General features: G+C 47.0%; 1 protein-coding gene across 6 annotated transcripts in view; it reads left to right on the top strand.

Annotated features, from left to right (window-relative positions):
• The window catches only part of LOC126545261 (myosin light chain kinase, smooth muscle-like), a 263,214-nt gene extending 239,589 nt beyond the window's left edge, over positions 1–23,625 (top strand). For all 6 annotated transcript variants that reach the window (XM_050193041.3, XM_055061326.2, XM_055061328.2 and 3 more), the window contains 7 exons: positions 957–1,044; positions 6,042–6,248; positions 11,037–11,217; positions 13,413–13,573; positions 18,018–18,170; positions 19,983–20,109; positions 21,996–23,625. In XM_050193041.3, the coding sequence (XP_050048998.2) occupies positions 957–1,044; positions 6,042–6,248; positions 11,037–11,217; positions 13,413–13,573; positions 18,018–18,170; positions 19,983–20,109; positions 21,996–22,184 (1,106 nt within the window). In that variant the 3' untranslated portion in view covers positions 22,185–23,625. The remainder of the gene's footprint in view (positions 1–956; positions 1,045–6,041; positions 6,249–11,036; positions 11,218–13,412; positions 13,574–18,017; positions 18,171–19,982; positions 20,110–21,995) is intronic.
• Positions 23,626–25,002: the final 1,377 nt, after the last annotated feature.

The raw sequence follows: 25,002 nt of genomic DNA, 5'->3' as shown, positions 1-25,002 counted from the left end.
AACTGGTGGCGAGTGACGCCTTCAGAAGCAATAATAAAAAAAAATCGAAGACACCCTGATATTCCCCCAGAAAGGACATCATCTTCAACGAAAGAGTCGCCTTCTTTCGAAACGTATCTCCAGAACATAGACCCGTTGCGGTGGCCTAGAGGTTATGGTGTTGCGCTGCTAAGCGCGAGGTCGCACGATCAAATCCCAGCCGCGGCAGCCGCATTTCGACGGAGGCGAAATGCAAGAACGCCCGTGTCTGCTGCATTGGGGGCACGTTAAAGATCTCCTGGTGGTTAAAATTAATCCGGAGTCCCCCAGGACGGCGTGCCTCATAAACAAATTGTGGTTTTGGCACGTAAAACCCCAGAATTCAATTCAGTTCCAGAACATAAACCTTGAAATTGCGTTTTTTAACATTGAATGTGCCTGTATAAAGGCTTTCTTCACTTTACCTGCACAAATTTTCACACAACCCTGGTGCTCCCCAAACTTGCACATGTTTTTTCTTTTTTTTATCTTCGATATGATTGGGCCTATACTGATGATAACGAGCAACATGGGTGATAGTGTGCGTGCTTTTGCGGTTCTGTAGCATTACGGCTGCTTTTGCGCGAAGGTGCTCCCGGAACTACTTTCATGCGACAGGGAGCGTGCGAAAGTCTGAATAATGATTAACACTGTCCTGGGAGTCATAATGGTTAGCAGCGCTGCAGCCTCTCTGATTGCGCTTCCGCTCACGCATCACCATGTATACATCACTATAGCGTTTGGCGCCTGGCAAGCTGGAAGCACATGGCGTCGTGATTTATGGGATGCTTTGTGTACGAACTGGTGTTTTGTGTACTAACAGGCGCAGGGGATACACGTGCTCCGCAAATGATTGCCGCAAGTTCGCAAAGCGCCGTGAAGTTGCACCGAATCGTTCATCCTGCTTATACGCATGTCTTCGTTCACCTGATTTGCAGAGATCACGGAGCCACCAGGCCTTCCTGTTACGATGCGGCCAGGAGAGGAGTTCAGCCAAAACTACCACGTGCACGAATCGGTGGGCAGGTCTGTATCACTCCGCGCTTTTTCGATATTTGAATCGACCGAATCACGAGAAAGGGTTTCCGCGAGTGTTACCCGTCTGTGCATTCATGTTCAAATGCGATGCTGCGAAACGCTCAGCAAGTGGAGCTTGCTTTGTTCACTAACAGTACACGTTGACTGCAGTGATCAGGGCGCTATGCGCTCCAGACGACTAAAGTGCATCTGGAAAGCATTCTAGCCTATACCGCGATCAGCTCGAGATTATTTCATCATCGGCCGCTAGTGACGACTCGCGTAAGCTCTTGGTCGCCGAATGAATTGGGAGAAGATAGAGGGCATTTTTTTGCCACATTGCGTTACACTGCGAAAGTGTTTTTTCGTGTGCGATAAGTTTTTTCTGCTGCACCGAACATTACGAGCCTATAACGGGTCGTTGCCTTCAAAGCTGATCCTGTTTTCTTTCGCGTTCCTCTGGCTGGACGAATGTCACGCTGAACCTGATGCGTGCTTCGCATATAACGTTACAAGCAGTCTGGACAGTTTGGCGTTTCAACGGCACGCCTAGCAGTTGGGCAATTTCGGACGCTGGAGCAATGACCACGGCAAACGTGACGCGGAGAGGCACGGCAGGGTAACCACGGCGGATCTCAAAATGTCGTGCGCCTGCCGACCTCAAAGGCTCACTATGCGTTCGAAGCGCACTTTAAGCTGTAGGAAAAATATTTAATCGGGGTGACACTGACCTAGCAAACTGCCTTCCTGATGTTTAAAAAAAGATCAGTGCCATGTGCTCACTTTAGAACTACATCAAGCTGCCTCTGCTGTAAACTTCCTGAAGTTTGACTCGAGTCTGCGCTGTAACTTCATAAATAGGCGCCGCCATCGCGGTGTTATTTTCCGCCACGAATCGCACACCTTCCGACACGCACGAATCAAGGACGTGATTAATGAAGATCGTTTATCTGTAAAAGTCTGCTTTTAAGCAAATCATCGCATCAAAGAGGAGTGGCCACGGAACCGCTGCTCCCACTGGCCGCCTTTGAGCTCTCACTGAGGTGCACATCGTGCAAAGCTTGCAAAATACCCAAATAAACGAAAACAAAACAACTTTAGAACGCCAGAATCAGAATATAATGGCAAGTGGCGCATGTACCAACACTAACTCAAATTCTTCAGGATTTTCTGGTTCAATAACTTAAACATACCTCCAGATTCGTAGTTTCCTCTTCTGTGAATGTGGTGCGTAATACAAGAATTCTCCCTTTAAGGTCTTTAAGCCTGTTTTAGTGGATACCTTCATATTAACGCAAAATGAAACAACAACAAGGAAAAAATAACTGTCTACACTGTCTGACACTTGTCACTTCTGTTCGCTCTACTGTCGTCGTTTATCATATTTTCAATTTACAATTTACTTGCTAGGTAACGTGAATGTGTCAAATGGGGATAGAAGGGTGACGCAAGTTTGACTCGCCTAAAGAAATACAGCAAAAATTTCTTTCTTTCTTTCTTCTTTCTTTCTTCTTTCTTTCTTGTTTTGCAGTAGTCAAAACGCGCCTGCTCACGGCTAAGTGTTACTAAGGTTTCTTTTATAAGCACTATTTTTCTGCACTCTTTCATCAGCCTTGACTTTCGCACGATTAAGCACGGCCGTGTAGTTCAATGCAACATATTCACAGGGAAGCTCCTTTTACCTAAACTGAAAGCTTAGACAATGTGGCCGTGATGTGGTAAAAGCCCTCACGTCACCAAGAGGCGCGAGTGATTGACCATCGTGCATTCTTCCAATTGACTTTTTTTTCCAGCATAATGCGTAGCAACGTGGTTGTTACAGTGAGAGTCACTTCTAATGTTTTGGGTCGCACGCATTCGCGTTAGCATAAATCCTGCCTTGCATTCCGCTTGAATGCGGCCGTTGCTGACCTCGTGCTGAGCAGCAGAACGATATTGCCGCTCGGTTACTACGGCACGTGATGACGTGAAGTCAAGCGTGGAGGTTGGCAAGCGCTGTCGCTATATTAACGGAACTTATACCCAGCAAATTGCGAAGTCAAATCGCCCTAGCAGGACCAGTGACTGTGCGATGGCGTTGGTGCTCTCGAGGGGTTCTTGGCGTTCGAAACCCACTTCTTTAACGCCAAGGTTGTGACTGTGTACTCGGTTCCAGACTTTCCTGTGAACGCAGCGAGGATCTCTGGACGCGCGTCGGTTTCCTTCGTCAGCCCTTTGGCTGCATGTCGAGCGCGTGCTCCGTAAACGCTGTCCAGCGACACAGTGGGGGGCGCCTGTGGCTTTTTAGAGCGGCAGCCTCAGCGGACGCCATTCCCACAGAGTTTCATGCGAAGGTTATTCGAGGGAGATCGGGCGCGCGGTAATCGTCCGACCGTAGAGTTAGTAATGGGAACAATGTGTAGTTTGCGTTCTGACTAACCTCAACCTTTCTTCAGCGGAGAAAATATTTTACATTCGCAAGTAATCTTGTTGCCTCATTGCCGGCGCCTCAATAAATCGCGACACTTTTCATAGTGCGTGTCTTCAAATGAACGTCTGACTAGTAACACACATATATATATATATACAGGCACATTCAATGTTAAAAAACGGAAATCAAGGTTTATGTTCTCTCCGTATATATATATATATATATATATATATATATATATATATATATACGGAGAGAGGGACGCTAGTCGGTCGAGCGCTCTGACTCGGCAACGGCCCTCGTGCTTGGAAGCTGTCACTGGCCTGACCGTTGACGTTGCGCTGCTCCGAGCTCTGCCAAATAAGCACCTTTAGAATATATACATATAATAGAGAAATTATTCAGGCTACGTTCCAAACGTAAAGCACTTGAGCGATGCCACAAGGTAAACAGAACAAGTATTTTATTTCAGCAGTTTCGACCGGTGGGGGGGGACCGTTATTCATCAGGGTTTCCAAGAAAATCGCAGTTCTACACTGATACTGTAGACAGCAGACCGGCTGGCCGGTGTGTCTCAGATACGTCAAACCGAAAGGGGCAGTTGTGACTTTGATTGACTTTTTGTAAGCGCTTTGGCAGATTTACAGCTGCCTTATTGGCTACGATGCAGGGCAAAAGGAAGGCGGAGTCCCATATACCTGTATGTAGGGCAAGGATGCCAATGAATATATATATATATATATATATATATATATTGTGTGTGTGTGCGTGTTCATTCTGCATAGTTGTTTTAGTTTATCATGTTGCGAAGATCATCTAACGGCAGAAATTAACTGTTGCTTTAACTCGAATTTGCGACGATAAACAGCTTTATAAACGTTAATGTCAGCATGTACAATGTCATTTAAAACCGGAAGGACGATGTTTTGGCAAATGCATGTACTTCCCATCATTCCCATGCTGACGGAAGAGCACCATATTAGCAACACATGTAGACACTGTAGCACCAGGTTTTATCGTAACATTAGTACGAAACAATTCAAATGGCACCTTCTGACGGCCTGGTGTCGTCCGACGTCCCATGCATTTCCCTCCATGCGACAACCGCGCTGTTAAGCTTACCTATATGTGTTGCATGTCGTTAGCGACTGAAGTGTGGAGGCCCCATGTTACGGATTTGAATGATATTATAGCAGAGTAGAGTAGAGTATTATAGCAATCGCGTAGTGGGAAATGGACGCGTCTATACCAGACGACACCGCGCTGAATGTACGTCGGAAATTAATATGAAATGAGAGCAGAGGGAAAGAACGAGAAGCCGACTGGACAAGAGAACGCAATACATGTGTACCGAATGTTTCAGCGAGCATTAAAAATTTTTTTTAAAGAATTGCCTGTGGCAGATAGCACAGTTCTAGTCCATGAATTACTCTATTCGAAGATGCGGACATGCGCAAAAATTTGAAATTCATAATCGACTAAACAAAAATTTCACTTATTAAGTTTAAACTAATTATCTTATGGCGCATATTGCAATTTACAAGTTCTAGCGGCGGAAATATCTTAATAAAACTTCTTATTGGGCAAGTTAGTGCGATTTGGAAAACATTACTCTAGGGCTCTAGAAAGACAAATGCAAGGGAGTACCACGCAGACACACAGAGCGCCAGCTACCAACTGATTTATAGAAGTAGAAGATGGGGGCATGGTACGATTCCTGCGCATGCGCAACATAAGAGATATGACGTGACATTGAAGGACTTGTTTGAATCAAAGATGCAACGGCAGAGATAATCCGTCAATGTCACGTCATATCTCTTTAGGTATGGTACAATTCCTATGTACGCGCAACACATCTTCTACAAGGCCGGTCCAAATAAGTCGCGAAGCTTCTGTCGAAAAGCGGTTCAGAATCAGTTATCACCGACGTCAGCAAGGGTGGTTGTGGGAGCGACGATTGAAGCGCGACTATGCGCGAAGGGAACAAACATTGAGAAAGTAAGTTTTTTTTTTTTTTTTTAATTTAGGCCGATGACAGCTTGATTCATTCAAGAAAAATAACATTCCTAATCGATTTTATATACACGTAGTGAGGAAAGAAAATAACTGTCGTTAATAAGCCCCGTTTCTTCAGCGACCGCCATCAAAGGGGGCATTGACGCCGCTATCACATGCAATTCAATGAGACGTTTGAAGTGTGCAGAAAGGCACGCTCGTAACGTCCACCTTTTACAATATGCACCCCCTCGCGCGTTGTGTTGTTTTGCTTGTGAATGATTGTCCGAATTCTGGTGGTGCGGGTGGTTTCATCGTTTCTTAACGGATTCAATCAAAAGTAAGGAGTTACGACCGCCAGATAATTGTTTACTTTAGTTGTCTTCATGCGACTACGCTGAGCGATGATCGCGGGACCGAATCCCGGCCACGGCGGCCGCATTTCGATGGGGCCAAATGCGAAAACACCCGTGTACTTAAGTTTAGGTAGACCAGGTGCCTCCTGGCCGGTCTGCGCTTTGCGCGGTCGCCTCTCGATGCGCGTGCTTCCCGCGATGGCCGCGCTACATGGCGGCGCCTTCTCTCGCCCCCCCCCCTGCAGGGGTCGCTTCGGCGTGGTGCACCGGTGCACGCGACTCGCGGACGGCACCGCCGCGGCGGCCAAGCTGGTTCGCTGCACGCGCGCCGCCGAGCGCGACAGGATGCGTCACGAGCTGGCCATCTTGAACCTGCTCCGGGGACACCCGCGGCTCCTGCGGCTGCTGGACGCCTACGAAAAGCCACGGGAGGTCATCCTCGTCACCGAATAGTGCGTACCACTCCTTTTTTCCCTCTTTCGTTTCGCTCACGCGTTGCCTTTGTCCTGTGTTGCCTCGAATCGGTTCCAGTGATCCGCCCGCGCAACTTCGCACTTCGTCCATCTTCTTCGACCGTAATAGCCGGATCACACTAGTGGAGCACGCTAGGGGCCTTCCAGCTCTACCTAGCAGCTGGAGCTTCTTACTTTTTTTTTTTTTTGCCATATGTTCAGACTTGCTCGCGTGGCGTAATCGAGTGCTGCGACTCGCGTATCAAATGTGGATCTAGGAATTGCGAGGAAGGGGCAGGGAGCTAGATTTTCGATGCTCCCCGTTGAGGTTGCCCAAACAAGAGGATCAGCTATCCCAACCAATTTGTTGCGGGGAACGCAACAGATTAAAATTGCCCATTATAGGGAAAAGGGGGACAAGAGGAATGCTGACAGATGAAAATGGAGATGAAATATACGAGGAATGAGAGGCGGAATACTCATAACGATATATATATATATATATATATACATTAATCGTAGCATAAGAAGCCAACAAACAGACACCAAGGACAACACAGGGGAAATTACTTGTGCTTACTAATTGAAATAAAGAAATCAGAAACTCATGAAATTGAAAGTGGATGAAAAAACAATTTGCCGCAGGTGGGGAACAATCCCACATCCTTCGCATAATATATATAAACTGCGGACAGTCTTATAACAAAATTGGCAATGATTCCTTTCTAACCGCCGTCCATTATCTGTCCTCTCACAACAAGCGTTATTCCATTTCCGTTCGATACACGCATATAAGCATGTGATTCTACATTTTATAAATCCAGCTCGGTAGCGCTATAATCCAGGCACTCAAGGACGAAGGGACATCCAGTATATTGCTGGCTTTTTCGTAGTTCTGAAACAAAAAAACAAAAAAACTACGTGATAGGTGTCGTTGCGTAAAGAGGAGCGTTATGCGATGCTCGAAGTGGTTTTTCGCTTTTCTTATATTTAGCGCTACATCATTAATTAAGCTCAGATAGCCTATACACCAAAGGATTTAATTGCACTTTTCTTTAAGGCTCATTTGAAGTTCCTTAAAATGCACGGTTTGTGTTGAAATTGGTGTACTTACTACGTAGAGCGTCAAGTATTGCACACTGATGCACAATCACTGCTCCATTCTCCTTGCCTAAATGTGCTCCAAGTGACGCGCTTGCTGGTCGAGGCAAACACCCACACAGTGCGCATTTTGGCCACGATAATACCATGGTCGTAGCACGATTGCATGACGCTGGCCGAAGCCATGCCGAAAATAAGTCGAAAACGCGTTTCATGCCGTTGTAACTCTAGAGGCGGCAATCGTGCATGTTCCAAGTTTAGCCTGCTTAGCCTTCACGGCGAGCTGCATACGCGCAGTGAATCGCAAGGCGTAAAACTGGTGCCCTCTGTTTGTCGATCGCCGGCGCAGAGCGCCTCTTGCGCCGCTGCGAGTGCTGTTGGCCTGACTGGCCTCCGCCGGGCTGTGGTGGGCGAAATTGACTGCACCAATGTCACATGGACGCAGGCACAACGTGGCTCGTGTACTGTTTATTTATCATCGCGCGCCCCCTCCTCGCTCCCCTTACCTGCTTGCAACCACTATAGTCTAACACAGAAGATTCTAGTACGTGTTACATCTTCTATAGAATGTCAGCCATAATATTTAACGCAACAAAAAGGTTCTTCGCTGATTTCACCACATGGCAAGGTGTAGCTGGAGGCAGCGTCAGCTGCGATTACATGTACCAGTTTTACTATCTACCTTACCTCGCGCCGTTGCTGACGCTAGGATACTGAATGGGGCCCCGCACTCTCTGCGGTCTCTCGCTGCTCCACTCAAGATGGAATGGAGTTGCCTCTTCGTAACTACGCTATTTATTTTTCGGCAGTCAGTTAGACAAGTACTAATACAGTGCCTCATATCGCTGGATATATAGTGTACCGCGCGTGAACATAGTAATTTCACCTTGCCTTTAAAAATGTTTTTTTCTCATTTCTGAACGTATGCTCACAAATATTGTTCAAATATTAATAAACATTGTTCATGTGATCGTAGACCGCATGAACAATATTAAAACCCGCCGTGGTTGCTTAGTGGCTGTGGTGTTAGGCTGCTAAGCACGAGGTCGCGGGATCGTATCCCGGCCACGGCGGCCTCATTTCGATGGGGGCGAAATGCGAAAAAACACCCGTGTACTTAGATTTAGGTGCACGTTAAGGAACCCCAGGTGGTCCAAATTTCCGGAGCCCCCCTCTACGGCGTGCCTCCTAATCAGGAAGTGGTTTTGGCACGTAAAACCCCATAATCTTTAACAACATTAAATCCCCGTAGACCTTAGTGACATTGCATAATCACAGCGCAAATTCCAGTATAGCTTCCCCTTGCCACCGCCTAATGTCATGCCTACGCCCATAGTGCAGTAGTAGTAATTGGTTGTTTATTATGATATGCGGAAAGGAAAGGAAACTGCTGGGGGACCGCAGCGTAACTAACTTTAGCTGCTGGCACCTGAACGGCAGTCAGCAGTGGGAGTAAAATGATAGGATGTGAGGACGGCGGAGAGGACAGAAAGATGCCACGCCGATACAATTCTGCCACCACGCGATCCTTGTTGCAGCCAAAAATTGCTTTCCCGCCAAAGACGCCTTGCCGTGGTTAGTTTTCGGGCATAATGAGTGAACAGCTTCCGTTCCAAACAGAAGCGACAACTACGTCTTGCGTGGACGTTTTACACCGCATATAGCTGCACAAACAGCTTCGCCGTGAAACAATGAGAGCGATGTAATGATTTGACTAACCAAGTGGCGGCACGACAGGGGCGGCTTGGCGTTAATAAAAAATAAGGTTTTGCCGCCATGGTTCTTAGCAGCTATGACGTTGTTTTGCTATACTGAGCAGGAAGTCACTAGTTCGATTGGCGGCCACGGCAGCCGCACTACTATGGGCAGGAAGCGCTCGTGCACCGCGCATCGGGTGCAGCTTACAGGAAGCCAGGTGGCCGAAATGAATCCAAAGCCACCCACTGCGGCGTTTTTCATAACCGCAGCATTGCTCGAGCCAACCAATGAAGCCTACTCTAACCGTAATGCCGGCTTATTGTCGTATCGTGCACCGTAGCACGAAGCGTAGCCACCTCCTTGTGGGGCTACGCTCTTCTCAGCGCGACACAGATCAGCAAAAACAGAAGTAAATGTCCTCACTGGTGGCGCTGTTGGTTCGCGATACAATTTCTGGAAACCTCAGGTTTGATTCCGGATAAGGAGACTACATCAATTTTTTACAATGGTAAACGTTTTCAAAGTTTTTTCGTAGGCATGACACGATTATTGCTTTTTTTTTTCGGAAAACTACTACAAAAAGTGTCTACGGCGTCACCTCGAATGTAGCTGGTGAGTCTCTTTAACAAGTGTCGCTGTAAAATGCTGCTAGGCGCAATTCGTCTATTTCGAAATCAGCAGCAATGAACTCCATTGTCGTTGGCTTTCACTGTGCCGAGCGTTTCAGCAAAGCTTAAGAAATATCCTTCTTCGTCTCTGCTGTTCACCTTTCCGTGACCTGGTCTTCGTTTTCGAAAATTTGATTAAAGTAAGACTCAGGTGTGTCCTTGGCTGCTTCGCGACTGCATAATGCTGCTTCATTTTTTTGCTTAGAGAGAGGCGCAAATGAACTGGCCTATACCGAGAACTGTTTTCTTTGGAGCTTCCTTAATGTCGTTTCAAGAAACGGCAATTTAATTTCTATGGCTGGATTTTGTGACGCAAGTTCGCTGGCCTGTGTCATTTCATTAACAGGTGCTGCGTAGCTGTAGTGTGTGTTAAATTACCTTCGCGAATTATGCATTCATGTCCGTTTTAGAAACAAGGCTCCATTTGGGCGCTCTTATTATCAGCCCATTGAGAAGGTCACACCTTTGGAGAAAGTTAAGCATCTGCAAAGCAGCTTTCCGCATCCCCGATATTACAGTGTAGTCACGCGTGAATACAATCGAGTTTCAAGTCATGCTTCACGGCAATGGGCTATAACCTGTTTGCAAGTTATTATACATTTGCCTGTTGTACAACAACGTTTCGCATACCTGCGTTGAGGAAAAATACATCAAATTACTGAACGCCTTTTAAAGTACGTTCGCTGATTATAACAAACGTGATATTGGAAGCATAACTTGTTTGCAAAAAATATACGGTCCTGTTGCTTCACTCCTGGACACGGGCGAAATTCCTACGTAGATCTTGGTATTTGTTGGAATACTTAGAAAAAGAAATTCAATTTAATTTTAATGGATATAAAGGGACGTAGGTCATGACACCTTTCTATTTCCTTGTTCTCCTTCCGCGGTGTACCTTAATATCTGGTTAAATTTGTTAAATGATCTGGTTAAAATATGTTCCTTAAATTCTTTTCTCCCTCTCTGTCTCTGGAGTTTACGTACAAAGCTAGCACTGCTATGACTGAGAAGGTTGTTATACTGTTACTCTTTACTGAGCGCGTATTTTGGCTTAATATAGCGTAATTTATGCCGTACATTCGATTCCAGGTTAACATAAATTAGCTCTAGTGAGCAGAAATATTCCTTTGTAAATCATCCACATATTACGACCGCATTACCGGAAAGCGTGACATTGGTGCAGTGGTGTTGACCCCTTGGCGATACGTCGACGACGCCGAGCCCTCAAGTTGCTATAATTGGAAGAGGTGGCCGTTGAGCAAAAGTATGGCATATCTGGCAGAAAGGCTGGAGGACGAGCACATTCTCAATTTTGTTGCAGCGTGTCCGGTGGAGAGCTCTTCGAACGGGTTATAGCCGACGACTTCGTGCTCACGGAGTGGGACTGCGTCCTGTTCCTGAGGCAGATCTGCGCAGGCATGGCCTACATGCACAGCAGACACGTCATCCACCTCGACCTTAAGCCCGAGAACATCCTCTGCCAGAGCCAGGTCGGACACAAGGTGCGGACACAAGCGCCTTTGAGGACCAGGGTTTGACTCGATCAGTACGGCATGACTATGCTCCGCCTCTGTGTACAGGAGCATCGTTCGCAATGATGAGAGAAAATATTCACAGATTGTTTATGTTTCAACAATGGCACAGGCATGCAGTGCGCCTTTTCAGGCAATATGTTACCGTTCGCCACGGTTCAGCATGAGTGCCATTGTCTGGATGTGCGAGAGGTTGAAGATGACGGCTCGCCATCAGGTTGATCCCACTGTCGATTACGTGTACCAGTTAATCTTGTCGCCTCTTGATGAGGAACACTCAGCGATAGCATTCGTCGACATTACCCTTTATACAGGGTGTCCCACATAACTCAAGCCAAGAATTTAAAAATGAAAGGTGCGTCGGAAGCGAATTGAACCGAACGCGCACTACTCGCAATAGCCTATGGTAACTCAGACAATATTTTCTTTTCCCTATAACTCACTAATTAATTAAATTTAATTACCCGTATCTTTATTTATTGGCTGAGGACCCCAAGTATGATACGGAGATTTGTAGAGCACCTTCAAAAACCACCGATCGAGTTGTTTCCTTTACGATACGTCTCACGTAGTCCTTTTTTCGGGGCTGCAAATAAAGCCCGCGAAATATGAAAAAAGGCACGTGACGGAGCGCTTGCGCAATGGCATCGTGCTGCTGCTTTGCATGGGCTTAAATGAAAACTGAATTTTCGGTTTTAATTGTTTCACCGCGCGATTTGTTGCATGCTTATGAGAGGCCGCAACGCCACGCACATTTGCATAATTTCGAATATCATATTGCGGTCCATCAGCTTTAAGGTTGCTGTCGGTGCACTAGCCAGCAGCTGTAAACTTTCCGTGTATAAAGGTTTCCTTATCTTGGGTACGGTGACCCTATGCTCCTCGATGGAAGCGAGGTGCTCTAACCCTTTCCAAGGTCTATTGGGAACCTTTGCCCTGGCTTTTGTTTACGTGTTATTTTACTCACCATGTCAAGAGTCACCAGATGTTTTTTTCTAGTTACTCTAACGGTGGTTGGTGAGCAGCGGCCTCACTAACAATAGCGGCGACAGATGCAAAGACCGGTGAAGCCCATTTATACATTGAGCTCTTTGTTACATATACAGGCGGCTAAAGAAAGGAACGATAATTAGCGGCTGTACCACCCGCCCTGGTGGCGTAGTGGCTCTGGCCTTGCACTGCTAAGCCCGGGGCGCGGAATCAGCCACGGCGGCCGCACTTCGACGAGGGCGAAATGCAAAAGCGCCCGTGTGCCGCGCATTGGGCGCACGTCAAAGAACACGTGTGGTCAAAATTAATGCGGAGCCCCACACTACGGCGTCTCTCGTAATCGCATTGTGCTTTCGGCATGGAAAACCCAAAAATTTAGTTTTTAAGCAGCTGTATGTTGTATGTTGTATTGCATATTTCTCTTTCTTTCTTTCTTTCTTTTTTTTTTCTAGAGTTACACCTTTTATTCCGTCCTTCTGATAGACAACGATTGGTCTTATTCCTGTAAGCATATAACAATTTTTAACGAGTTATGCGTATCTGTTTCATACATCCTTTGCGGACTGCAAGAGTGACTTGTAAATCCACATTCCATGCTTATGTTGACGCTTATGGCAACGTCTGTTGCTCTTCCTTGTGGTTTACACTGCTTAGCTTTCTGTAACGTACTTGAAGTCTCCTTGAAGGTCCCGGTCCTAAGTTGTATTCAACTAAGTCAGATGTTCATTGACAGCCTTTTCTTATGCGGATGGTGTCATTCTCTCATATCAGTAATCAACGTTGCGTGCGTGCGTGCGTGCGTGTGTGTGCGTGTGCGCTCATGAATGTATGTGCGTTATTAGGATATAACATGAAGTTGCTTGTTTCAAATCCCCTAACTAAACATGCACTTTGTATAGAACCGGTATGAAGGACCTTCGTCTTTTTTCTGCGGAGCTCAAAAAAAAAAGAAAAGGAAGGAAATGTACAGCAACTGGACCTGTAGAATTCGCTGTTATTTCATTCGTATGCTCAGTTCCGAGCTGTCGAAACGTGATTGTCACAGAATTCAATAAAATGCTCTGGCACGTGCTATGATATCAATTACATCCCAACGGTAACAACCAACTATGCCTGAATGCCGCTCGCTTCTGAGGCAGGCAGCGCTGACGTGTCGGCGTATCCATTCTGCGCAGATCAAGCTGATCGACTTCGGCCTGGCGCAGCTCTATGAGCCAAACTCTAGCCTCCGCGTGATGTTTGGCACGCCAGAGTTTGTGGCCCCCGAGGTCGTCAGCTACGAGCCGGTCAGCCCTGCCACCGACATGTGGAGCGTCGGCGTCATCTGCTACGTCCTGTGAGTGCCCACGCCTTGCCTTGCTTGTAGTGTGTCAGATCGCAAATCGTCGCATTTCTTCAATTTTCGCAAATGAGCTAAAGACGCAACGCTGTAGAATTGTCCCGTGGTCAAAAATATATATGAACTTCGAGAACCTCGGAGCGTCAGACATTCCAGGGCCAAGGTATAATGTCAACATACATCAAAAGGTGAACAAAAAGGAAAACGTGCCACTATTAAGACCCCCGTACTGTTTAGCAGGCCAGAGGGAGAGACAGAAGAAAGGCAAAAAAGAGGTTAACCAGATGCGAGTTTCCGGTTTGCTACCCTGCACTGGGGTGGGGGAAATGGAGGTTAGAAAGAGCAAGGAAGAGCGTTCCAATTATAGGCGTTCACATATGCCTGTGGATCTCAAGAAGCCCAGTGGCGCTTGGACGGCCTTCTGGTATGATGTTAAAGTATAAACCCCATGCAAGCGATCTTGCACGCGACAGCGACAAGCGACGCGATGGAGATGACTGTCGGATTCGCTCGTCGCCTACAAGTTGTACCCCATGCGAGCGACGACTTCGAGCGACGTCTCCCCAGTGTTGCTGGTATGAGGGCAGCAATATAGGCGCCGAAACTAGCGTGACGCGTGCTTTATTAACTTAAGTTGATGTGTTTTACTGTAAAAAGCAGCATAAAGTATTTCTGAAAGTCTTGCAGTAGGTTCTTATCCTTGCACATATAAAAATTCAATCGTTTGCTCGTTCCGTGCGACAATCGGAAGTACTTGAGTTATGTACATCCAGTTCCGGCTTCGCACTATTGGCTAGTCGCTCATAGCACTTCCGGGCGACGAGCGACGATTTCTAGATTTGCAGAACCGAGCGATCGTGCGACAAGACCGAGCGATCTGTTCACGCGACGGCCCGATCCGTCGCTCGAAGCCGTCGCTCGTCGCTGTGGCGCACAAAATCGCGCTCATGGGGTTTAGCCTTAAGTCTCCGTCTATGTCGTAAAATTCTTTCCTCCGGCAGAGGCTGGTTGTTCAACTGGTTGAGCATGACGAAAAGCGATTGTCCCTGCACACTGTACTGCGGGCACTGGCGCAGAACGTGACGAATTGTTTCCTCATCGCCGCAACGGGCCGAGGCTGCGGTGCCTGCCATCCCTATATGCGGAACGCGTACGCATTGGTAAACGCAACGCGCAACTATAGCCTGCACAAAAGGGTCGTGTCGTTTCGGAGAAGTCTTGGTTGAAGTCGATGAATTAAGGTTAGATCCAGGGTGTATAAACGGGCATGCATAAAATGTGGTTCATTCCACTCTGACGTAATGCATTGGCCTGCAAGCATGTGGCGCATCCTTGCAGCATCTGTCCTAGACAGCGGGATTGATAGGCATCGGTCTTCTACGTGAGCTAAACGAGCAGCTTTATCAGTACGTTCATTGCCGATAATACCACAGTGACTTGGCAGCCACTGAAAAATGACTTTCTCAGTCAGCTCGTGTATGGCCTCTGTAATCCAGAGTACCAAATGTTCTTGCAGACCGCGCCTTAAGGCAGACAGTGTACACTGCAGCGCCGTCTTCGAGACGCAGAAAACAGACTAGTTGGCTTTTGGTTCGTCATTAATAAAGTGTAGTGCGACTCCAAGCGCTGCGAGTTCCGATGCCCTCGACGTTGTCAAGTGAGACGTTTTGAACTTGATAATGGTGGCTTTTGCTGGAATGACGACAGCCGCGATAGAGCTGTTGTGTATAGGACGAAGCCGCCGGTGTATATGTGTGCATAGTTCCGGTACTTCTCGTATAATAGGAGTAAGGTAAGGTAACGTACGCCAGGTATTGTGGGGTCGATCGTTGGCTGAACGAGGCAGCAATGAACAGGCCGCACTCGCACAATGAGGCCTATTACCTCGGAGTCGGGAACACAATGTCGGAAAGCGGGGACAGTCTGTATTCTTCATCCGTTGGCATGTAACGTGGCGCGCTTCACCTTGGATCGGTTCCCTTGTGCAGGCAACTGCATGTTTTCCGCTCCCGTCTTTCATCGCATTTATAACGAAGGATCATCGTAGCGTGATAGTATGTAAACCAAAACAGTATTTCGGGACTTCCTCGATGCCTGGAGCTTGCCTAAGTGCAACATTAATGTACAAGTCGACAACACGTAGGTGTGCGCGTGTGCTGAATAAGACTTTGCTAATTGGGCTAATGTTGCTCCAGGTACAGGAGTAGGTCGTGCCATCATTACAAAGAGGCAAAGTAATGAAAGCAATAAAATGCAGGTGGATGATCTAGGCGAAGCAAACTACGCCGAGTGGCCAATTAATGCTGCTGTCACTGAGCCCTATCGTATCTGAAGAAGGAAGGAGGCGGGGAATAGGTTTTTTTCCTCTCCACGGAGATTTCACAGGTATATATAAATACCTTGACGTGAAAGCTGGAAGTAGGGTGGTGATGGCGGCAGTGTTGCGACGAACGGGCTTAGCAAATTTCCTAGGTATACGTTGTGGCGCAAAACACATTTCTTGAAAAGGGACAGAAGAAGACATTGCAAAATAACTTCTTCTTGGGCAAGTTGGTGCTTAGATTTCCTAGGTATACGTTGTGGCGCAAAATACATTTCTTGAAAATGGCTTAGCAAAGCACCGTTAGTTGCCTCGACTCATTGCATTTTTCCCGTAGGCAAAGCCACGGCACCACTGACTCAGGCGCTGCTCACATAGCCCCAACGGGCACGTTTAGCAATGGCTAGGATGTTCTCTTTAATGCCGCTGCGAGGTTCAGGACCCTGTAAGACCGGCTAGTCTGGACAATGGTGAAGTCATTTCTCTCTGCGAAACTGAAAGTATTCCGATTTGCGTATTACTGCTGCTTTGTCTATGGTGCTTGTCAAAGATAGGGAGCGGACAGCGCATTGCGTATGCGCGCTAACCTCGAACTCTGTGTCGCTATACTCTGCCACGTGCTGTTCTAGTGAAAAATGAATTGAAGCTTTGTTATTCACGTTTTCGCTACGTGTGCTTTGCAAAACCCGCTCGTCGAAAAACTGCCGTCGCTATGAAGTGATCAATTTTTATTAGCCCTTACACTGAGCTAACCCTTCCATCAGTTCTTAGTGAGAACGAAAATTGTTTAGCTTTATTTGTCGTTTGCGCTTTGGCAACTCGTACACACAAGCCACTTATGTAAAATGTGGTGCACTGTTATAGTCCAGCAGATGCTGACGCGTCTACGCGGGTGGCGATGTTCATCACTTATTTTTGAGATGCTCATGATGTGATGTTGAAAGATGGAGACGGAGAAGCGATCCAATGTCGTTAGATCGTCGGTCACATAAAAAAAAAACACTTTCAGGCATGTATAAAACTGTGTATCGGTAAACTTCACGTTGTTTCCGTGTTGTGATACTGGCCCGCGTATGCTGCAGATGCGCGCGCGCTCTTGGACCCTTTCGTGTGTCTCCTTTGCGTGCACTCTTCAACGAGAATTAGCCGTACCCGCTTAGAAGTGCCAACATCATTTTTTTAATTCACATAATAAAAGTGGTATGTCGCAATACTGAAAGTCATCGAATGTTGTCCCTCGGGACCATCCGAGATAAAGAAATCTGCTACTGCAATGTCTGCGATCCAGATCACTGCGTATATCATATTTATCATCCAACACTGGACAAGCATGCCTGGCCATCAACCAGGTTAACATCTCCAGATTCACATTAAAACGAGTGTCTCCCTTGACTTGAATATTTAGTTAACCGTATAGTCCGCTACGCTTCGCCTCGTTATTTTGCTGAATGTGTTCTAACGTTTTCTTTTGAAGGGCAGGACCTGGCTGCTTTTGTGTCTTAACGCTGTAACGCTCCCGTACTGAACCGTTGCAATCACGCTCCTCATTACATGTGCTGTGTTTCGTGCGGTTGTTGTTGATTGTAGAGGGAACGAAGGCATAGCTAAATAGTATTCACATCCGGTTTTAAACGACCCGCCTCAGCAGTGCTCCCCGCGTGGTTGGTCTTCCATGGCCATTGTAAAGTTTTTACAGTAGTGTTCGAGCACTAAAAGCTTTGACCATGTATCATGTATCTGCGCTTGCTCGTGACACGTGCACTGTGAAATAGTGATTTCGAGGCTGCATGTGGGACCTTACTTCTTTTGTGGCTTTCTTGCTCTCAAGCTTTTGTGCGCAGCCGTTCAGCTGGCTCGTTCGCTTCGCGCAGCCTTGCGTCAGCGTTCATTTCGTAACGCCATAAACCAGAGCCGCACGTAAGAAGCGACGCCCGTGTCTGGCCTTCCGCCGCCTACCTTCCTTCTCTTTGCCGTAACGCGGCCGGCTAAATCGCCTTGCTGTCGTTACTATCCCATCTGCTCAGCGCCAGCAACATTACCGCGATATTGTGGCGCGCCGACCGCGTGATGTGCGTACCGCCTTTGTGCGCGGTCGCGTGAGAACCCTCCCTTGCCCTGCAGACTTTCCGGGTTGTCACCGTTCATGGGCGACTCGGATACGGATACCTTCAACAACATCGTCAGGGTGGACTTCGACTTCGACGACCCAGTCTTTGAGACCATCTCCGCCGTGGCCAAGGATTTCATGTGCCAACTCATCCTAAAGAACCCCAGGCATGTGTTCCCCAAGCTTTCACTCACGTTCATGCATTTGCGCTGAAATTGCCTAGCCCAAATATTGAGACAGGAGCTTGTCTTAAGAAACTTATCTGGAAATACTGCCTTCTTATAAAAATACGCTTACTCCATAGATATACTGTAGACATCTTGTAAAGCGCTTAGCTTTTTCTAGAGCGTTCGTTTGGCTATGTGGTCTGTAAATGGTCTGTAGACAAATATTATAAGTATTCTGTAGATAAACTGTCAAAAAGTCTATTTCCTTGGGTAAATTTGGGTTCATGCGCTTTCGCATGGGTTGTTTGCTAAAAGTCTACGGTCGTTAGTCGACAAAAAGTGTAAGGCCATAAGTCCGCATGATCTTCTAGAAAACTTCAAGGTTTCACATAAAAACATTTATAGACTTTTTACAACACTGCCTGAATAAATTTTTCTGAGAGTTACCTAAAAAGAACTGAGCGCAGCCATCATAACATGTTAGCACTTTAGACAGCCCAGCTTGCTTTAGGCTAATCCTGAGGCACCAATTGTGTGCACGTTGAGCATTTTGTGGCTGATTTCAGACGGCACTTTAGATTAGCTTTAAGCTAGTGCATATGTATCGGCTAAGTCCTATTCCCGTCTTCTTCCCGCCTATTATGTGAGGAGTTGTAGCTCTAGAAATGTAATTCTCCGGGGACTATTCAGCATTCTGCCTCCTCATAGAATTTTAGAAAATGGAATGCTGAATTCCCGCAAGTTTCCGCATTGTGCGTAATAGCAGAGTCCTTCTGGTAATAGCATCAGCAAGGCCGGTTCGGGGGAGGGAGCGACAGGGGGCATAATGAATTGGGGTTTCCTGAAATTTGGCGCTCATGTGGCTGTGTAGAGAGGTTAAATCTTTAATGAGCAAGTCGTCACTTGGCACCACATGCACGGTCCACTTAATCGAATTATTTGTTGAAAGAAAGACCTCCTCTCGAGTTTATCGGGGCCTTGCTTCTAAAGAGAACGTAATACTCACACATCAGGTGCTGCGGTCTTGAGTTAAAAGTTAAGCCGTTTGGTGGGGCCGTTTGCCTACGAGTATAAACCCGGTTAAACAGTTGTCAGTACTTTTACTCTGTTGTCGTAAGTGATTAAACGCAACTTTAGGCGCAACAGCTACTCCTTCGTACATTCATAATTGGAATCAAGTGCGTTCATCTTTGCAGAATAGGAAACACATTCACACGGCTTTTAATTCGTAAAAGGTGTTCGGGATTGGCCGGCCGCTTTCGATAATAGATCACGACTTGCCGATACGTATGTTTCTCCGAACTCTTTCATCGTACGAACTGCTTTGTTAATATGGGTTCAACAGTTCATCCACCATTAGAGTTGCAGGCTACATGGACGCTGTTCCTTCTGTATAGCTTGTTAGATGAATGGAACAGCGCCTGTGTTCATCCGTTCTTCTTGTGCCCCCCCTCCTCCTCCCGTTTGGTCTGTGTTATAGCAACAATTATACGCAGCTAAGCAAGGAAAAAGTAATTCATAGTAATTATCGAGTTGCGAAGCTATTTGCTATCGGATGTACGGGAGTAACTTCCGTCATATTACTGGATTCATATGATTCATTGTGTGCTATGCCCACGAAGGAATGTGAGCTAACGTATAGTGGCATCACGGTAGATTAGCTTCAGGCGAATTTCAATGCCTTATGTAGTTTGATTTAGTAAGTGTTTCAACTGAAGTAGACGCTGATTTTATTTCAAGACGTCTATTTACATTCGTCTCTTGTACTTGCTCTGCTTGGCTGCCGTCCTCTGAAAATACCCTTCTCCGCAGAAAACGGATGTCTGCGGAACAGTGTCTGGAGCACGAGTGGCTGTGTGTAGTGCCCAAGCGCGGCGCCAGCTCGTTGCCGCTGCCCACGGACAAGCTCAAGAAGTTCGTCGTCCGCAGGAAGTGGCTGGTGCGGCCATTTTCTTTCTTTATTTTATCGTAGCTTCCCATAACGCTGGCGAGTCTACACCATGCAGTGAACGGTATCCTACTCTTACTGCTGTTGCGCGAGCAGGCACAACAGCAGTAAGCTGTTGGCAGATATGATGCTTGACAATACCTAAGTCGTGAAGTATAGTTCTCCCATTGCAGGTGACGTATGTAAGAAATCGGTGTGACGTTCACGAACTTTGTTATTCGTAAGAACTATTCGTCGTCTCTCTCTCCTCGCAGACTCATTCTTACGAGCCGTTCTCGCGCATAAGCGTTCTATGAATCCTGGCTGCGTTCATACCATGTCGGGATGTAGCTTAATTGTTCTCAGTGTACTGTAGATGCGCTCGAATCTGGAAGAGTTTCATAGCCACAAGCCAGAATCATATCTCTTAAGTGGTCCCTGGCGTTTTGTCATCGCTGTAGCGCAAAGTTCTGCGCACAAACATCGCCCACTGTTGCTGCATCGACAAGTACAGGTTCTCGCAGAGCGTTGCACTTGAACTGTTTTATGCGCTTACGACACACAACAAGACACGATCCTGCAGCAACGTTTGTGATCAAGGTGCCAAGCATATTCAGTGCCTACAATGACCCCAGTCGTGTTCCGTCTTGAGCACTATATCAAACACCGAGTCTAAACAGTGAAAGTTTCAACTTTAGAGGTAAGCACAAGGTCGCGAGATCAAATCCCGGCCGCGGAGGCCGCATTTAAGCGGGGGTGAAATGCAAAAACGCCCATGGTCTCGTACATTGGAGGCACTTTGAAGATCCCCAGGTGGTTGAAATTAATCCGGAGTCCCCCAGTGCGGCGTGGATCATAATGAAATCGTGATTTTGGCACATAAAACTTCAGAATTCAATTCAACTTCAGAGGTGTAGCGAAGAGGGACGTTCACCACTTCCCATATCATAATTGCCGTCTAGGATGCATAGAAAGTCCGGTCTGCGCTGCATTATCGTTGTTCCGCGTTCAGGCTGCGCAAATCGTAAATATATCACGAGGCTACCCTCCAACTCGCTTTTATTGTTCCTTTTTGCTAACAGTGCAGTGTCCAGCACTTACTGCGAATACGACGTCACATACGCGTACTATCAGGAACAGCCTGGCCACCAAATAACCAGTTACTGAACTGCGTAGCTTTGTTGTATAAACGCACTGAGGTCGCCATCGATGTTTGTTATCGTATGTAGTGACGCCCACTGCGAACGGACACCCCCACAAATGATGAACATCTATAATAGATGCGTAACATGTTGAGAAAGCGCGGCGATGCCATTTGGTTGCCGTTCTTAATTCTGTCAGTACCTCAAGGTGCACTGTCCAGTGCACCTTAGATGCTCCAGAGCATCTATGGGCAGAGTAGTATTGTGAAATTCCTAGTAGCTTACCAGTTTGCACACGAAGAGGGATCTATGATCCTGTGATGGATCAAGCCACATTGGACTTTGTACAATTCTATAAGATTTGTCGCTCGACTGTTAAATTAGTTAACCACGTTATCTTGCTTAGAGAGTTCCACTAATCGCGTCGCAATCTCAGCGGTTTGGATGTTAGAATTACTTTCTTGGTGTCACGATCAACTGTGGGCGAATAAGGGAAGGCTTCATGCAGGCTGGAATTCAGCCTGGGCCTCTTGTTCGCCCACTGTTTGATTGATGCAAGTCTCCACCTTCATTCGAAACCTTTGTCGTCTTCCGCGGTGTCACGTAATTCCATTCAATACTCAAACTTGTGGTAATACACGAAGGCTTCTATAGCACCTTCGTGCGTGACGTAGTCTTCTGCACGACGGAGTTAGTAGCCGTTCGTATTGTAAAGTCTGGTCTTCTTTGACTCCGATGACTCCTCGCGTTTTGCAGAAGAGCGGCAACGCACTGAAGGCGCTGAGCCGCATGACGAACATGAGCGGCCAGCGACCGGCAACTCAAGGTGACGAGGCATCCGTCCTGCTCGCCTGTGAGGAAGACTCGCCGGTCTCGCCGCCGCCTTCTTCCGACACGTCACCCGCCACTGTAGAAGAGGAAGACTCCAGTGCTGGCGATAACTGAGCGCCCACCACTACGTCGCACAGGGCTTTAAAACAAAGCCCTTTCTGAAGAACCTTCGCGCGCACCAAAAAAACTGTGTCCCGCAATTGTTTGCCCTCCTTTTGTCATTGCCTCTGTAACGGTGAATCACACTCAATGCATAACACTGTCTTTAAGTACTGTCTAAGTGTGTCATGTTGCATGCGCCTATAAATCTTGTTGTCGTTTGCTCACCTTTCCCTACTTACCGCGTGAGAATAACTTCGTCTCCTGTGATTATGCTCGGGCCGTGAAAATGAACAGTTCCTCAGGGGTTGACCAAATTTTATTCGTACGTATGCAGAAAGCAGATGAGATTTCGCAGGAAGTACGTTTTATTTTTGTCTGAATGTTTTTTTCTCTTGTTATATTTATGGCTGTAAGCTTATTGAAGAGTAAATAAATTCTTCAGATAGGTGTTTGCATTGAATCTTCCCCCCCCCCCCCCCCCCCGCAAGAAAAAAGCATACAGTAAACATTACTACAGCACCTCCAAGGGCTTTTTTCCCCGTTTAATTGGGTTGCTATTATTGCTGTGCTGCAATAATCAGAGTCAGGAATGCACAATACTTTTTTGTTAAAGTAGCCTGATTACACGGTATCATGAACGTCTGCTCCTCCTTAATAAACGCACTCCGTTTCTAGATCATGAGCGCACTTTGCGCAGGTGAGTTGCATCTATATAATATACGCGGGTGACTGTACAGTTCTCGCGCATTTGTTCCTATCTCCGTACCCTTCCGCCGCACGATGGATTATGAGATGAAACCCAGTTATCATTGAAGCTGTGTCTTTTTGTGGCGCATCCCTGCATAGGTAATGGAGTACGTATGATCGGCAAGTATAGTGTAGTGTTCTTTCTTTTTCTCTTTATTGTGTGTGGGAGGGGAGAGGGCATTCTGGTTGAGAACAAATCTGTTTTAACGAGAATAGCATTGCTAGCATTGCCAGACCAGTTTTCTTTCCGGGTTACGTGGGCCACTGGCTATGTGCCGCTCTTCAATGAACGCCTTTGACGCCAAGTTGTGTCACTGTTGCTTTGTGTGTGCCTGCTGTACCTGCGAGAAAGACAATCAAATGGAGGGATATTTGGAAAAGCATCGATAACCGGCCACTTTCTGAAAGCCTTCTTTTAGATCTATGGTCAAAATACTCCTTGTGTCAGGCTATGAAGGCCCTTGTCGGTTTTTTTAGAGGCACTGAACTGGATATACGATTGTAATAATTGTTTCCGATGAATTTTTTATTCATGCTCTTTCTTTTCATATCACCATCTTTGCTTTCTGCCTTCAATTTGTGTTCCCCTTTTCCCTTCCCCAGCGCTGAGTACCAGGCTAGAACATGGTAGTTCAGGCCGACCTCTCAGTTTTTCTTTCATAATAAATCTCTTGCTCTCTCTCCCAATAAACCTCTTTGACGCCAACTTGGGTCACTGGATATTTGCCAACGGATATGTCCCGCTCTTCATAATACTCATCATAGAATACTTTATTTCATTTATTGTAGCCCTAAAGGCCCGAAAGCATTGCATAATGCGGGGGCTGTGACAATATTGGGTCGCATATACGAAATAAAACTCCAATAACACAAGAGAAACAGCGTAGGATAATAAGGCAGTGGTAGCTTTTCAACAGAGAGAACGTTACCCCCATTCCTTGGAATATCTACCCCGAGTACAACGTGGGCAGAGGACGGGATAAGGCTAAAGCCCTCCTGAAAGAGGCCGGCGCACGCGCCCGGAGTTGCTGTTTCGTCGACGCAGCCTGGTACCCCGTCGGAAAGGCGTTCGCTACAGTCAGCATCGATCAAGAAGAGAAAATTGCAAACTCCTCGACGGTCCGGACAACGGCGGCCGAGGTTGCGGAACAGGCCGCAATAGCGTTGGCCCTGCTGGACGACGGGAGAACGACGATATACAATGACTCGAGATCAGCGGTCCGAGCATTCGCCAAGGGCACCGTCTCGAAACCTGTCTTGTAGATCCTACGGGACAAGGAAATCAAGCAACACACGATCGTCTGGTTCTCTGCTCACATGGGACTTATCAAGGGCGCCCCGTCAAACCTCAACTATTCGGCCCACAGAGCTGCGCGAGGAGTCGTTGACCGCGTAGCTACCGGGTGGCTCGGCGCTGAGGTTCCGAACAATAGGGATCCCCCTGCCTCGTACAACGAACTCGCAAAGTACGTTTATCTGGGGAGGCGGAAGTATCCGCCGCCGCGCAGTAAATGGAACAGGCCTCCGGCATTGACATTCAGACTCTTGCACTCTTACACCGGATCTATCCCAAAATTCAGACCTCAAACACTTGCGCGCTTTGCCCAGACTTTGCCAAATTAGAAGACATGCTCTATCGGTGCCCATCGTTACGGGATGACGAAGACATTACGTCGTCCAAGTGGGAGGGTGCCCTACGCAGTTCCGATTTTCAGCACAACTATGGGCAGACCAATGGGCCCGCGACGTGGCGGAGAGGCTAGGTCTTTCTGTCCCGACGTGGGAGCAGCCCGCTACATGCTAGGGCACGTTCCGATGGACCTCAATAAAGTTTTTCCATCCATGCTAACAGCAAGCGATGTTGACGATGATTTGATGAGATACAGCAAATATATTGTTTTATGTGATGTGAAAGCGGCAGTCTGTACAAGAGGCTGTGCTCCTAGTGTTCTTGCATATGAAAAAAAAATGAATCTGTCATCGCTGACGTGCGTCAGCGAATGTGCGCTATCGGGTTACTTATAAAGTCGGGAAGATGATATTCATGGTGGTTTCAGTAAAGGGGGTCTTGCTTGTAGATTGT

Source organism: Dermacentor andersoni, chromosome 1, assembly GCF_023375885.2.
Source record: "Dermacentor andersoni chromosome 1, qqDerAnde1_hic_scaffold, whole genome shotgun sequence".
Lineage (NCBI taxonomy): Eukaryota > Metazoa > Arthropoda > Arachnida > Ixodida > Ixodidae > Dermacentor > Dermacentor andersoni.
Note: the sequence above shows the minus strand (reverse complement) of the source record. Positions and strands in the feature narration are given on the sequence as shown.